This window comes from Notolepis coatsorum (assembly GCF_963971535.1).
Source record: "Notolepis coatsorum genome assembly, chromosome: 2".
Taxonomy (NCBI): Eukaryota; Metazoa; Chordata; class Actinopteri; order Aulopiformes; family Paralepididae; genus Notolepis; species Notolepis coatsorum.
The window spans coordinates 59,527,695-59,542,370 of NC_140166.1; the positions used below are offsets into that span (position 1 = coordinate 59,527,695).

At 46.9% G+C, this 14,676-nt stretch overlaps 1 protein-coding gene across 1 annotated transcript in view; it reads right to left on the reverse strand.

Annotated features, from left to right (window-relative positions):
• Positions 1-14,676, reverse strand: part of LOC311224107 (ephrin type-A receptor 6-like) — a gene marked incomplete at both ends in the record, with an annotated part of 205,709 nt that overhangs the window by 20,515 nt on the left and 170,518 nt on the right. The window contains 4 exon segments of the mRNA XM_084308934.1: positions 395-465; positions 8,255-8,363; positions 12,334-12,493; positions 13,758-13,882. Coding sequence (XP_084165060.1) covers positions 395-465; positions 8,255-8,363; positions 12,334-12,493; positions 13,758-13,882 — 465 coding nt within the window.

The following is a 14,676-nucleotide window of genomic DNA, read 5'->3' on the forward strand; positions in this document are numbered from 1 at the left end:
CTGAAAAAGTGACTATAGCTCGGCTGAGAAGCTACAACCACTTAATATCAAGGCTCTCATCCACATTCATTAATTTTCTCTCCCCGCTCGCTCTCCCATGAGTTCAGAATACCGAAAGTGTTGCGGTGGTCTATAGAGAAGAAAACAAAGAAAGAAAGAAAGAAAGAAAGAAAGAAAGAAAGAAAGAAAGAAAGAAAGAAAGAAAGAAAGAAAGAAAGAAAGAAAGAAAGAAAGAAAGAAAGAAAGAGAAAGAAAGAAAGAAAGAAAGAAAGAAAGAAAGAAAGAAAGAAAGAAAGAAAGAAAGAAAGAAAGAAAGAAAGAAAGAAAGAAAGAAAGAAAGAAAGAAAGAAAGAAAGAAAGAAAGAAAGAAAGAAAGAAAGAAAGTGTACTTCACCATGTCCGCCCTGGAAGCGTGTCCTCCTCTTCTCCTTTGATTTAATCTTGGCTTTGATGTACCCCTGACACCTGACACGGGAAGAACAGGAGATCAAAGAGCATGAGCGATCACTGAACACGACCCACGATACACCTGTGACGACATAAACAATCCAATCCAATCCAATCTTTCGCTGTTGACTAAAGACGCACTTCTTCAACCATTATCTGAAATGAAAACATTTAAATTTAACGGATGGTATCATGAAGCGCAGTCAAGAAGGGCTGGGGTGAGTAGCGGTGCCAGGATGGTATCGTGAAGCGCAGTCAAGAAGGGCGGGGGTGAGTAGCGGTGCCAGGATGGTATCGTGAAGCGCAGTCAAGAAGGGCTGGGGTGAGTAGCGGTGCCAGGATGGTATCGTGAAGCGCAGTCAAGAAGGGCTGGGGTGAGTATAGCGGTGCCAGGATGGTATCGTGAAGCGCAGTCAAGAAGGGCTGGGGTGAGTAGCGGTGCCAGGATGGTATCGTGAAGCACAGTCACGAAGGGCTGGGGTGAGTAGCGGTGCCAGGATGGTATCGTGAAGCACAGTCATGAAGGGCTGGGGTGAGTAGCGGTGCCAGGATGGTATCGTGAAGCACAGTCATGAAGGGCTGGGGTGAGTAGCGGTGCCAGGATGGTATCGTGAAGCACAGTCAAGAAGGGCTGGGGTGAGTAGCGGTGCCAGGATGGTATCGTGAAGCACAGTCACGAAGGGCTGGAGTGAGTAGCGGTGCCAGGATGGTATCGTGAAGCGCAGTCAAGAAGGGCTGGGGTGGGTGAGTAGCGGTGCCAGGATGATATCGTGAAGCACAGTCATGAAGGGCTGGGGTGAGTAGCGGTGCTATGGCTTAAACTCACTCTCACATCCTCAAAAGACGCATAGACATAGAAGGACTTTTGTTCTTAGAACGTTTCCCTCACTTCACGTGTGACCTTCAGCTCTAGGCTACTAATGGTGAGCACAAGTGCCAAACGTCCCTAAAATACTTTCCTTTTCCGGCGAGCATATTCTGATACAAAGCCCCACATGGACTCAAATGATTACATCGATGGGCCAATTGGAATCCACAGACAGACAGGTGCACACTCCATGAAACGGATGCAGTTAAAGCTTGAATGGCGTCATGCAACATGCAACACCGGGTTTCTACACACTAACAAGCAGCATCGAGCTGTTTTCTTTCTTTTTCTTTTGAAATAATGAAGGTATTTCCGGGCCTCAGAGGCACTGCATGCAGGCTAACTAGGCTAACTGGTGGTTCGTCAGCCAATTGCAAAACTAGACTGTGTTGTTGTTGGTACATGAGGTAACCTCGTTCCCAGCTTTATCTCGAGAGATAAAGCCTGGTAAAGCACTACGGCCGAAAGTGGGAATCAGGTAGGAAGTCCCGCCCCTGAAATCACGACACGGTGCTCATGAAAATGTATTCCCCCCAGAAACAACCTCGTTATCGCCTCCCTCGACAGGCTGACAGACCTGCTTGTTGTTTGTTTCGCTGGGGACTATAAACAGATCAGGGGGTGCCCGGAAACCGGAAAGCCTGTAGCCGGTATTTCTGTATTTCCGATTCACATTTTAGGAGGCATAGCTTTACATGAGGCCAGATGACTCAGGACTCACAGACCTCCTTTTTTTTTATCCACTTTTTCTCCTCTTTTTCTATTTTTTTTTTACACTTGAATTCAAGAAGGTGCTGAATGAGCTCAGTGAGCGAGCTCGGCTTGCTCACAATTGTAACATGGTGTTATTCACCGGCACAGATGCAAAAATAAATTATAATTTATATTCTCCTTTTTATTATTACAATTGACTCAAGCCTAGTAACAGACACAATATTTCTGACACTGGGAATACATACCCCCAGGTCCCTAGATGTTCCTAGATATCAAGAACATTAGGTTATGACTATAACCAAGTTCTGTTAGTATAGCGACGCTCGGCGTCACTCTCTGCACTGTCCTCGCACACGTGCACACGCACTGAATAAAGACCACAATGTACCTTTAATCCCAATATTTGTCTGACCACACCCCTATCAGCTTACCCATATAAGCAGGGGTGGGGCCACCCACTCGCCTCCTTCCCAAGCTTTCACCACAAGGCGAGATCAAGGGCTGCAGCGGCGTCGGACGCCGAGCGTCGCTATACTAACAGAACTTGGTTATAGTCATAACCTAACGTTCTGTATCGTATAGCTCTCGCTCGGCGTCACTCTCTGCACAAGGGAGGCCGAGCGAGAGCCATCGGCCGACAAATACACCCCGCTGAAAAGCCCCCAAACAACCATCAGAACAGGGAGGGCCGAGCCCCCCCGACCCACCCTAATGGAGGGCACCCCCCCTATTGGGGGCTTCACGGGAGGGCGACTGACCCGACCGTGCGAAGAGGCACTCAAGCAACTCAACGCACAGGGTGAGCAGCCGTGGCTTGACCCCACGACTACACACACGCACAACCCGCATGCCACCCGGGAACGAACGGAGGAAACAACCTCGTTACTGCCCCCAGAATCACGGGGTCAAGGGCAAACCCAACCCCGTGGCAAGGCCGTAGCAGCGGAGCGCGAAGGAAGACCCAGACCCACCAAAGGGACTGGACCCCCTGGAACGGGGGCCCGGAGAAGTCCATGATGCCAGCATCAAGACCCCACCAGGTGGGCACTTAGTGACCCCGCCCCCCACATCGCCAGCGTATTCGGACAAAGGCCTCTCAGCCGAGCGGGCCCTGTCCCCCCAATAGTACACCGCCTGGCACACTGACCCTGCAGAACAGGCAGTAAGCATGGCCGTAAGCACACAAAAAAGGTTAACCAACGGAAGCAGGCAGCGCACCGGGGAAAAAAAACCAGGCAACAGGCTATTAACCCTAGCCTGGAGACTGCGGACGAGACAGGCGCCAGAGGGGACAGCTGAACACAGCCGCCCCGGCGGAAGGAGCGTAAGCTGGCGGTGTTGCATGACCAAGCCTCCATTTAAAAAAAACCCCACCCAGAGGGGTTGAGGCAGAGAAGGCTGACACGATTGGCAGACGTCATGAACGTGCAGGGGCACCCTCAAACGGTGAACCCGGGAGTTGACACTGCTCCAACACACCAGGGAATCAACCACCTTGGTGTTACCCAATGCGGTGGTTGTTCCTATAACCCCTCAAGAAAAAACTCCAAAACACACCTGCGGGTATACACCGGCTATACCGCAGTACAAGTGTTTCAGTTTTTCAAAAAAGGGTTAACCCAGGCCTACGGGTCGACGAAACATTACTTCGGACCGGGCCCGGCGATACGGGAAGCACAGGGTCACCAGAGGAGGTCAAAGACCACCCCAACAGGCCCCTCTTCGCCATGCGTGAGAGAGGAGCGAAAAAGAATGGAGAACCAGCCCCTAAGCACACCGTACTTGGTATTCCCAGGCGGTCTCCCAACCAAGTACTAACCAGGACCAACCTGTGTAGCGGCCGAGATCTGACGAGATCGAGCATGTACAGGTTGGCATGGCCGTAAGCCATTACGACAGTGCTGAGTAAAAAACGTACCCAACCAGGGTCTCCATAGTGCTTAACCCTGTGACACCCGGACCAACCTGGCATTTTTCCCCCTGAAAAAAGCCCAAGTCCCTCAGGGTACCAGAACAGCAGATCTGCATCCCCGGCGGACAACAGGTTCAACTGATCCGGACCAGCGTGACCAGAACCAGTCCCGTGCCCCACGCCGACATGCCTACTCCAGGAGAAGGGGCAGATATGCGTGTTGATCTTAAACATGAAAAGAAGGCGCCACCCAGACGTTCGGGCGAACCGCGCCCGGTGGCCCACCCCCAGGGCGTGAGACCCCTCTACATATGTTCAGATCCATTTCGTCATCATTCCCCAGACATGAACGAGAATCCGTCGATGACAAAAAACCAGGTCGTTGGATTTGGTCGTCGGAAGAGGAAAAACCTCCATCCCAGTTGCTTTATAAAAACGCCGTTTTCAAGCAAGCAACCAAGGCGTGCCAGTCAGTCGCCTGTTTACAGAACACCCCGAGCTAGCACTATACGTGCGTCGGGACACACCCACATCAATGAACAGGCTATTTAGACCTGTCATTGAATCCCCAAGGCGCCATGGGGAACGACAAGAGGGGTGTGACACTTCCTAACTCCAACTCTTTTTAGTAGAAAAGAAGGAAGCACCAACAGTATGTATCCCAGTCTACACAGCCGGGGGTAAAAATGTTTCACATTTTTACATCCCACCACCCTCCCATAGGAAGGAGACGGGAATCCCCAGAGAGACTTCCCACGCGAGCTGTACAGATTGAAAAGAATATATTGCACCTTGAGCCATGTAAAAAATTGGATTTAGGGCTCTCCGGGGAGGAGGCACTGAACCCATACACACTCAATAATCGAATTGAATCGAATACATACACAATAGAGTAGGACTCCTTCTAGAGGGTCCACTCACCTTGACAATCTGAGGAGGAGGCTCTGTACTCTGAAGGAGGCTCCCTCACATGGAAGGAGGAGTCCCGACTCACAGAAGGCCCGAATAGGAGCTTGGTGAGGAGGAGCCCTGACCACCCCCCGAAACAGATCCATCACATGGACCTGAACAGCACACGGAAGTCCTACCAACAGAGACGCGTACGGTGACATACTCTATGGCGGGGGAATTTCTGTGGTGCACACGCCCAATATTCCAGGCCGTGGGACCATGAAACTCCCCCCCCCTCACCCCGTAACGTGCAGGACCGCAACGTGACAGGAACCTTGAAGGACAGGGCGTGTACCCCTGACCAACAGAAAAAAGGGGGAGAGGAAAGGTTACCAGTTCACCCCTTTACGACCCCACACCCATGATACGATGTAATGACAAAAAGAGAGTATGACACAGTCATAGTCAGCTCTATGAAGCGTCTGACAGCTTCACACAGCGCATGAGCTAACCTGCTATCTGATTTTTACTAAGGAAAAAACACAGAATAGAGAGGGCTCTCTAAGAGCCCCGGTCCAAACTTACACATGTGCTTCTGTGGCCAGTCCAACCCAGTTGTAGGTCACATGACACACACAACCCATCATCACCTACAAAAAATGGCAAAAACACACTACAGAGGAACGCCGTTTTTCATAATGAGAGAATACATAATTCTCGATTAGTATCGGCCACAGGCCTTGCTAAGCACACACGAAAGCGACCAAACAATCTTTTCTTTTAGGAAAATAAAGTTTCTCCAGCAGTCTTAGCACAACCTCAGCAATCAAGCTAAGGGTTACATCGCATCCCTACCACACAAAGACACAATGTAGTGCAACAACATGTCTGATAGGAGGATGAAGAAGTCCCCAGGGAACCGGGGGGAAACACAATCCTCCTACTTTACCCTTAATACGGCCAGTTAAAACAGGAAAACCTGTTAATATGTGAACACACTGTTCATTGTCATTACAGGCTGAGAAAAGAATATTCTTTACTCATTTGTCACTAAGCATAGCTTTATAGGTTAGTTAACCCCCTTAGTTGTGAGTACACGGTACATATAAACACACATGATGTTTCTCAACACAACAAACCAGATCATTTTCACATCTGAAACAACAACCCGATTTGCACGGAGAAGCTAAATACCTAGTGACAAGACAATTCACACACAACTCGCGTCGTATCCTAAATGTAGTGCAGTAACACTCGTTTTGGAAAACATCGTTATTTACAAAACATTTAGAAGGGAAAGCCAGAAAGAAGTGTACAAGGTCTGGTCAGACCTGGCCTACCCGGAGCGTAGATCAACGAAGTGCAGTCTTAAGACACCGTAGAAAACACAGCCGTCCTGTGTTGTCCGATCTGGGCAGCGTCGCCGCTCCAACCCGTCGCTACGGTCCCCTTTGTTGACGCAGGCTTTGCCGTCCTGGCCCAGGGCAGGTTCGACGAACATCCTCTGTCAAAGATGACGTCGTAGTCAAGAGTGTTTAAAACATGTTATAATCAAAGCACGTTCAACAGAGTAGCATTAAGCTAACGGCCGCTCCAACCGTCGGTTGCTACTGCCCCTGCCCGCGAGACGCCGAGCGAACGGCGCACACGACCAGAGGGGAGCTTGCGGCGGCGCGCGAGGAGCCGGAGCTACCTTGCGCTGGGCCTTGGCCGATAGCAGCAAGCTAACGTTTCCTAGTGATCACAGCAGGCTAGCGCTGCAGCTAACAGCTGACTGGCTAACAGTAGGCCCAACCAACCTATGTAGGCCACGCAGTGATCACAGCAGGCTAACGCCGCAGCTAACAGCTGACTGGCTAACAGCAAGCTAAGCAGCTATCACCTGAACTTGTACACAATGATATAACACTCACCCAGACAGGCCGCCGTTCTGAAACCCTCCTCAATTTTTAAGAGAAAAGAGAAAGAAGATGTTAGCACAGTTTTACAACAGTGATTTTACCAACACCCGACGGAGCCAGCACAATACCCAACTGGCCTGTGTAGCTGACTTGAACACAGATCTTCCGCTATCGAACATCTATGCCCATATCTCCTCGTGAGGGAATACTCTCATTTGGATATGAAAGATGGGGCCTTAACACGGTGACAGAGAGATATCCACTCGTCCAAAAAACACAGGGATCACCAGTGTTAATGGTCGTGGCCCACTAGTTAAAACTATAATGGGCTTCAGACCAAGGTCTTCTGTCGCCTAAGAGGCTGAACAAAGGACCCTAGCCTGGGGCCGGTTTTCATAAACATTGTCAATTAGCCCCCATAGCACTAACAGACAAGTGGAGCCTGCCAGCAAAACATAACTCACCAAACCTGGAACCCACCGCTTCTCACAACAGCGGCGCGTCCTACAGCCCGGCTGTGTCTTTACCGCAACCAGCACACAGCAAGGACTGCAGTTGGAAAAGTATGTAGCGGCGCAAACTCCCAATACGAAAACCGGTGGAGGATTTTTAGAATGATCATCATCTTCCAGACACTCCAGTACGAAGACAATATCGCCGTATTTTCTCGAAAATAGTGAGAGAGAAAATAAAGATATGATGTCAACGTATCCTTGCTTTCCAACTCTTCTCCAACCATCACATCACTTCAAGTGTGGGGATCTACCGAGAGTGATGCCGAGCGAGAGCTATACGATACAGAACATGCAAATTGACCTTGTAGAAGTGGAGCAATCTTCCATTTACTTAGGCATGTACCTTTAGGCGAGATTTCTGAAAACAGGGCTACAGTTTAACAGGTTAGGATCTAACATCCCGGTTTGATACATTTTAAAATACAGTAGACAGTAATAAAAGAGCAAAATAGAGTAGACAGAGTAAAATAGTGCAATATTGCAATACAATAAAATAGTTATTAAAATAGAATAGACAGTAAAATAATGCAATAGGGCAGTTCTGAATTACTGTTTAAAACCTGACCGTGTTTGATACCCACACAGTTCAAAGTCTTTCTTCCTGGTTGATAACCACTTTGAACCTTCAAACCTCCCACTCGGGGCAAACCTCCCTCTCGGGGCAAACCTCCCTCTCAAACCTCCCACTCAGGACAAACCTCCCTCTCGGGGCAAACCTCCCTCTCAAACCTCCCACTCAGGGCAAACCTCCCACTCAGGGCAAACCTCCCACTCAGGGCAAACCTCCCTCTCGGGGCAAACCTCCCTCTCAGGGCAAACCTCCCTCTCGGGGCAAACCTCCCACACAGGGCAAACCTCCCTCTCTCAGGACAAACCTCCCTCTCGGGGCAAACCTCCCTCTCGGGGCAAACCTCCCTCTCAGGGCAAACCTCCCTCTCGGGGCAAACCTCCGTCTCAGGGCAAACCGCCCTCTCGGGACAAACCTTGTGTGCTCGTGTGGACTAACCGTCCAGTGATGAGGAGGAACAGGGTGATGATGAAGAGCAGGGAGAAGGCTCCCACCGAGGCCGTGATGACCACCAGAACCCGGCCCTGACCAGCGGCCATGTGCCAATCTGGAGGGGAGAGAGCAGAGAGGCGCCACGTTAATGATCCGATCTAGATCTACGATTCACTCTTCAAAAAAGAAAAAGGTTATTATAGCCCATGTGTTGAAATGACACAACCTGCGTTGTCTCCAACTAGGTTGGGGGGGAAGACAGCATGGTTTAATAGCAACACAATGGACCTATCCCAAATGCCACCCTCTTTTCTTGATCCTCCATTCACACAGCACAGCCCTGTTAAATATTCTATCCCAATAATTTTTTTCTAATTAGTGTAGATGCTCGATGGCATCGTGCACAATTGTACCGCCATGGCCTATTTTATTTTCTAATTATATTATTACTAGGGATGCTCGATATTGGCTTTTTTACCGATACCGATATACCGATATTGTCCAACTCTTCATTTCCGATACCGATATCAACCGATATCAACCGATATCAACCTATAAAGATATATGCAGGGTTTCCCCACCCCCCAAAAAACTTAACATTACATATCTCTTGGTGTGGAATTCCTTGTATGTGTAAACTACTTGGCAATAAAGACCTTTCTGATTCTGATTCTGAACTGTTACTTGGAGGCAACATTAGTGGAGGATTAAGAAAAGAGGGCGGAGGGCGGCTGGGTGGCGTAGCGGAGATTGCGCTCGTCACCAATGCAAGAGACTCCGGTATCGAACCCAGTCTCAGCATTGCCTTCGACTTGGGCTGGCCGTCGTACTGGCTCATTTGGCAGAGTCAGCAGGTGGAAGTCGATGGGTGGTAATCTGGACGTTGTGGACAGCGACTCCTACAGGTCGGTTGGGGGACGCCTGCATAGCAGAGACAGGAAGTATCGGGGGCAGCATGAGCCTCCCACGCGTTACTCCTCACCACTGAGAGTCCGCGCTGTCTGGTGAAAAGATGCGACAAATATCTCCAGACTTCTGTCCTTTTATACTTGCTTTTTTAATACCAGACGAGCAGCAAATGGGATGCTTTTTTTTTATTTTTTGATTTGATTTGAAATCTTTATTTCGAACATGCAATGAATAGAAACAAACAATAACAAAAGCAAAACACAACTCAATCTACATGTTCGAAAAGGAGTAGGAATGTTCCTTTTAAATGTTCCTTTGATGCAGTCAGAGCTCGGTAAAGCTGCATTCTCCCACTATGCTCCCTTTTTATGGAATACGCTGCAAGTAAAACTTTGTCTAGAGGCACTTCCTACTGTGAATGCTTTTAAATGTATGCTACGATTAGCCCTTTATGAAACATGTAACTGTTTTACCTGATGCTATTGCTGATCTGATTATGCTCCTTGCCACTGCACAAATGGCCTTCTGTATTTATATTTGAATTGTATGTTTTTTGTTTAATGCCCTGTTTTATGTTGAAACTTGTTGTGTGCCGTGTTGGTCAGGACTCCCTGGAAGAAGAGATCTTGTATCTCAATGGGACATTCCTGGATAAATAAAGGATAAATAAAATAAAATAAAAAATTGTTATGTTGTTCCTATTTGTGAAAAAAATCAATCATGCACTGAAACGTCAAATCACGTTCCATTTGTACCTGTACAATATGGTGAATAAAGAAATCTGAATCTGAATCTGAATCCACCGTCGGTGTGTGAATGTGTGAGTGAATGGGTGAGGAACAAAATTGTAAAGCGCTTTGGATAAAAGTGCTATATGAAATGCACCTTTTACCAGTGTTGTAGTGGTCGAGTCACTAAAACTCGAGTCAGAGTCGAGTCTCGAGTCCCCAGTGTTCGAGTCCGAGTCCAAGTCCGAGTCACCAAAGAAGAGCCAGAGTCGAGTCTGAGTCGAGTCCCCGTTACCCCTAGTCCGAGTCTACATTAAACATAAATGACACAGCGGTCACCATTTCAAATGGAGATTATTTAACAAACTCTGTGACACAATAGCCAAACAAATGCACTAGCCACTAATATCGTATGCCAAATGATTAGGGCCTATTACAAAAACATTTAAAATAAATAACTGTATTTATCAATTAATGAGTCAGAGTCTGAATGCAGTCAATGCTCGAGTCCAAGTCCAAGTCTGAGTCATCAGTGCTCAAGTCCAAGTCGAATCACGAGTCCTTGTAATGTACAACGTTCTCTGTCAGAATAGTCAGTAATTTTATATAGTGCTAGCTAACGTTTCAACATACTTGTCTTGTTGCCCATCAGCACTGGCAAATGCACTATTACTAAACTAGTTACAGTAGGTAGCTAGCTACATCTATTACTAAACTAGTTACAGTAGGCACTGGCGTAATTCTCTCTCAATGTGTGCCGGGGACAGATTTGGGGGCGTGGCGAGTGACGTCGATGGGGGGGGGGGGGGGGGGTTAGGGCCCGTAGCCGCATTTCTGCAGACCCCTCTCTGATTGGTTGAACTCTATTTCTGCAGACCCCTCTCTGATTGGTTGAGCGAAGCCCCTCTCTGATTGGTTGAGCGTGCGCATGTGCATGAGCCGCGACAAGCTCCTCCAGAAACTCCTCCAGAAACTCCGTTAAGCTCCAGAGAGAGAGGCTGAAAACCCACAGTTCTTGCCCGACGGATGGGAGCGAATCCCGGATCCGAGGTTTCTGATGACTACCCCCAAAACACGGAGGTCGCGAACGCAATTTATACGCATGGAAGTATTGATTACGCCATAACGAATCATTAAAAAAATATACCGTTAACTGGAATATGTTGTGTGTGCCTTTCTGAATATGATTTGGGAGGGTTATAATAGAAGAAAGACAGTGTAAACAATATAACGTTATGTGAATAAACCGCGAAATAATAACTAATTCCTTGGTCAATAGAAGTCTCTGTGTTACTTTCTGAATATGATTTGCGAGGGTTATAATAGAAGAAAGACAGTGTAAACAATATAACGTTATGTGAATAAACCGCGAAATAATAACTAATTCCTTGGTCAATAGAAGTCTCTGTGATACTTTCTGAATATGATTTGGGAGGGTTATAATAGAAGAAAGACAGTGTAAACAATATAACGTTATGTGAATAAACCGCGAAATAATAACTAATTCCTTGGTCAATAGAAGTCTCTGTGATACTTTCTGAATATGATTTGGGAGGGTTATAATAGAAGAAAGACAGTGTAAACAATATGTTTGACGTATTTTAACACACACCTAGGCTGACGACCCGAGCTATTATTATGCAAAGACAAGTACTTTAGCGAGTGGGTACTTGGCCCTTGCAGGGCAAGAATGCGACCCCCATCTACTGCTCTTTGCATAATAATAGAACAGGTAGTCAGACTCAGCTCTACTGGGCCATCTACTACTCTTTGCATACAGGTAGTCAGACGGGGGGGGGACATTAACTGCATTCTGAAAAAATGGGGGGGACCCATTGCCACGTCCCCCGTGCCAAATACGCCCCTGACAGTAGGTAGCTAGCTACATCTATTACTAAACTAGTTACAGTAGGTAGCTAGCGACATCTATTACTAAACTAGTTACAGTAGGTAGCTAGCTACATCTATTACTAAACTAGTTACAGTAGGTAGCTAGCTACATCTATTACTAAACTAGTTACAGTAGGTAGCTAGCTACATCTATTACTAAACGAGTTACAGTAGGTAGCTACAGTAGCTACATCTGCTTCCACGTCTTGTGTTGAATGTCGGACTGGGACTTGACATGACGTTACCGTCTTTGACATTTTATTTCATTTTTTATAGTTAACCAATGAGGTCAACAGGCTACTACCGGAAATCCATGTCTGTAATAATAATAATAATAATAATAATAATAATAATAATAAAACAAGAAAAAAAAAATGTATTACAAAAAAAAGACAGTATTTAAACAATTTGTTTAATCTAACATTACATTTAGGGGGGCTTCATCCGCCCTAAAATGAGTCTAGAAACGCCACTGTAACGTACAGTACATGTACCTTATATGTGTGACAAATAAAAACAAAACTCGAAACACACACGCGGCACAACCGTTAACCGTACCCTCGTCTTCGGTGGCGAACTCGAACGCGGGGCTGTACGCCGTGTAGCCGGCTGCGGTGCGGGCGCGCACGTGGAACACGTAGAGGGTGGCGGGCAGGAGGCCGGTCACCACCGCGCCGCGGGTCTGCGTGCGCATCGACGACGAGTGACTCAGCTCCTCCTGCTCCTGGCGAGGCGGGGACAAAGACCAAGGTTATCCTATATAACCCTAGTCATGCGAGTACTGGCAAGCGCCCTGCTTCGCCTTACTGTATAACGAGCTGAATGAATGAATGAATGAAAACTTTATTTAACAGATTGCAGAATGGGGTACAATACAGTACGGCTCAATACACACAATTGTTAATAAGGGGATGCAGACCAGAGAAAGACTTTCGTCTTGTTTACATCAGGGCCCCCATTTTCAATTCACAGTGACATTTTCAATTCATAGTGAGCTAGTCCAGGAAGGCGAAGCATAACACGATAAGAGAAGATACTCCTTTATTGATCCCCTCGGGGATGTGCGTGCAGGCATCATAGCAGCATGGGGGAGGGGGGAGGGGAGGTACAGGTAATAGTAGAATACTATAAATACAGGCAATAATAATTGTGGTACAGTAGAAAAGTTAAAAATAGGCAGTGTAAACAATATAATTAACTCTGAATACAGGCATCAGAGCAAGTAGGCAGCGTGATCAAAGGTGCTGCAGATGAGGGTCTGTATGAGTTATATTACATATATACAGTAAGTGGAGAGAGTGAGATCTATGATCATCACAATAGTTGAGAACCACTGGTAAAGCACATCATATCCATCCATCCATTCATCCATCCATCCACCCATCCATCCACCCATCCATCCATCCATCCATCCACCCATCCATCCACCCATCCATCCACCCATCCATCATATCCATCCATCCATCCATCCATCCATCCACCCATCCATCCATCCATCCATCCATCCATCCATCCATCCATCCATCCATCCATCCATCCATCCATCCATCCATCCATCCATCCATCCATCCATCCATCCATCCATCCATCCATCCATCCATCCATCCATCCATCCATCCATCCATCCATCCATCCATCCATCCATCCATCCATCCACCAACCACCACCCAGATCAAACCAGTGTCCATTCCATGAACCCTCAGAAATCAACTCTTAGTTAGCTCAGATTATGGTTTATAAATGGTCAGGTATGACTGACCGCATGTACGGTCTCCAAAGATCGTCTTAGAATGACAATAGGCCATCAGACAGGGCTCTTCATTCACTTCCATTACTTTGTTGGGACTTAGTTTACTGTGAACTTATATATATATATATATAGATAAGACTTTTACACACGTTCCACTGAAGTGAAATATTAATTAAAAACCCCAACACTGAGTCCACATGACAGACACGTACTGTACAAAGAGATTATGTACCTTCTCATAGTATTTGACCTCATAATCAACGATGTCTGCTGGCAGCTGTTCCTCCTCTGTCCAGGAGAGGGCGATACTATTGCGCGAGGCCCAGTCTTTCCTCAGCACACCTACCAGAGAAGGACCTGAGGATGGAATCAATTCACATGATGCCGTGTCTTTTTTGGGTATACCCTTTTTGGTGTTCTTAAAAGCACCAGATATCTACTGTTGTCTTCTACTGCCTTCTGGGGGTTTATCTTACCATGGTTACAGGGGTGAGTGGATTTATACTTTACTCCTAAAAACAACGAAAGGCATGACTTCGCCGACAAGCAGGCAATTTAAACAAGCAATGCCGACAATGGGCCTTTCAAGTATAATATACGTATCGATTATATTAAATGTATACCGAACACATTTCAATACAATCAAGTAACAAAAAGCTTCAGAAACTCTAGTGTCTAAATAAAAACAGAGAGAACGAAGAGTTAGCGAGTACACAATAACAAATACACACGTAGACAAAAAAAACATAAATAAACTAGAGTCTGGGTCAGTTCCCACAGCCCTATGTTCCCACATTTCTAAGATTTCTCTCAAAATGAGGCCCTATGTTCCCACAGGCCCTATGTTCCCACAGCCCTATGTTCCCACAGCCCTATGTTCCCACAGGCCCTATGTTCACGGACGAACCCTCTACAACCAGAGTCTTGATCCTCCAATCACAACTGTTGCTTAAAGTTTGTCCGAGGTAAGCGACAGTTGTGATTGGAGGATCAAGAAAAGAGGGCAGGGTTTGAGATAGGTCTATTGGATAATAGGTTGGGTGTAATCGGCTACCAAATTAAGAGAAAGGGGGATCAAATCAGATACAAACTTATGAAAAAAAGGTGAAGTAACATTTATGTTCATAGTGCCAGTTGATTTGACACTAAGT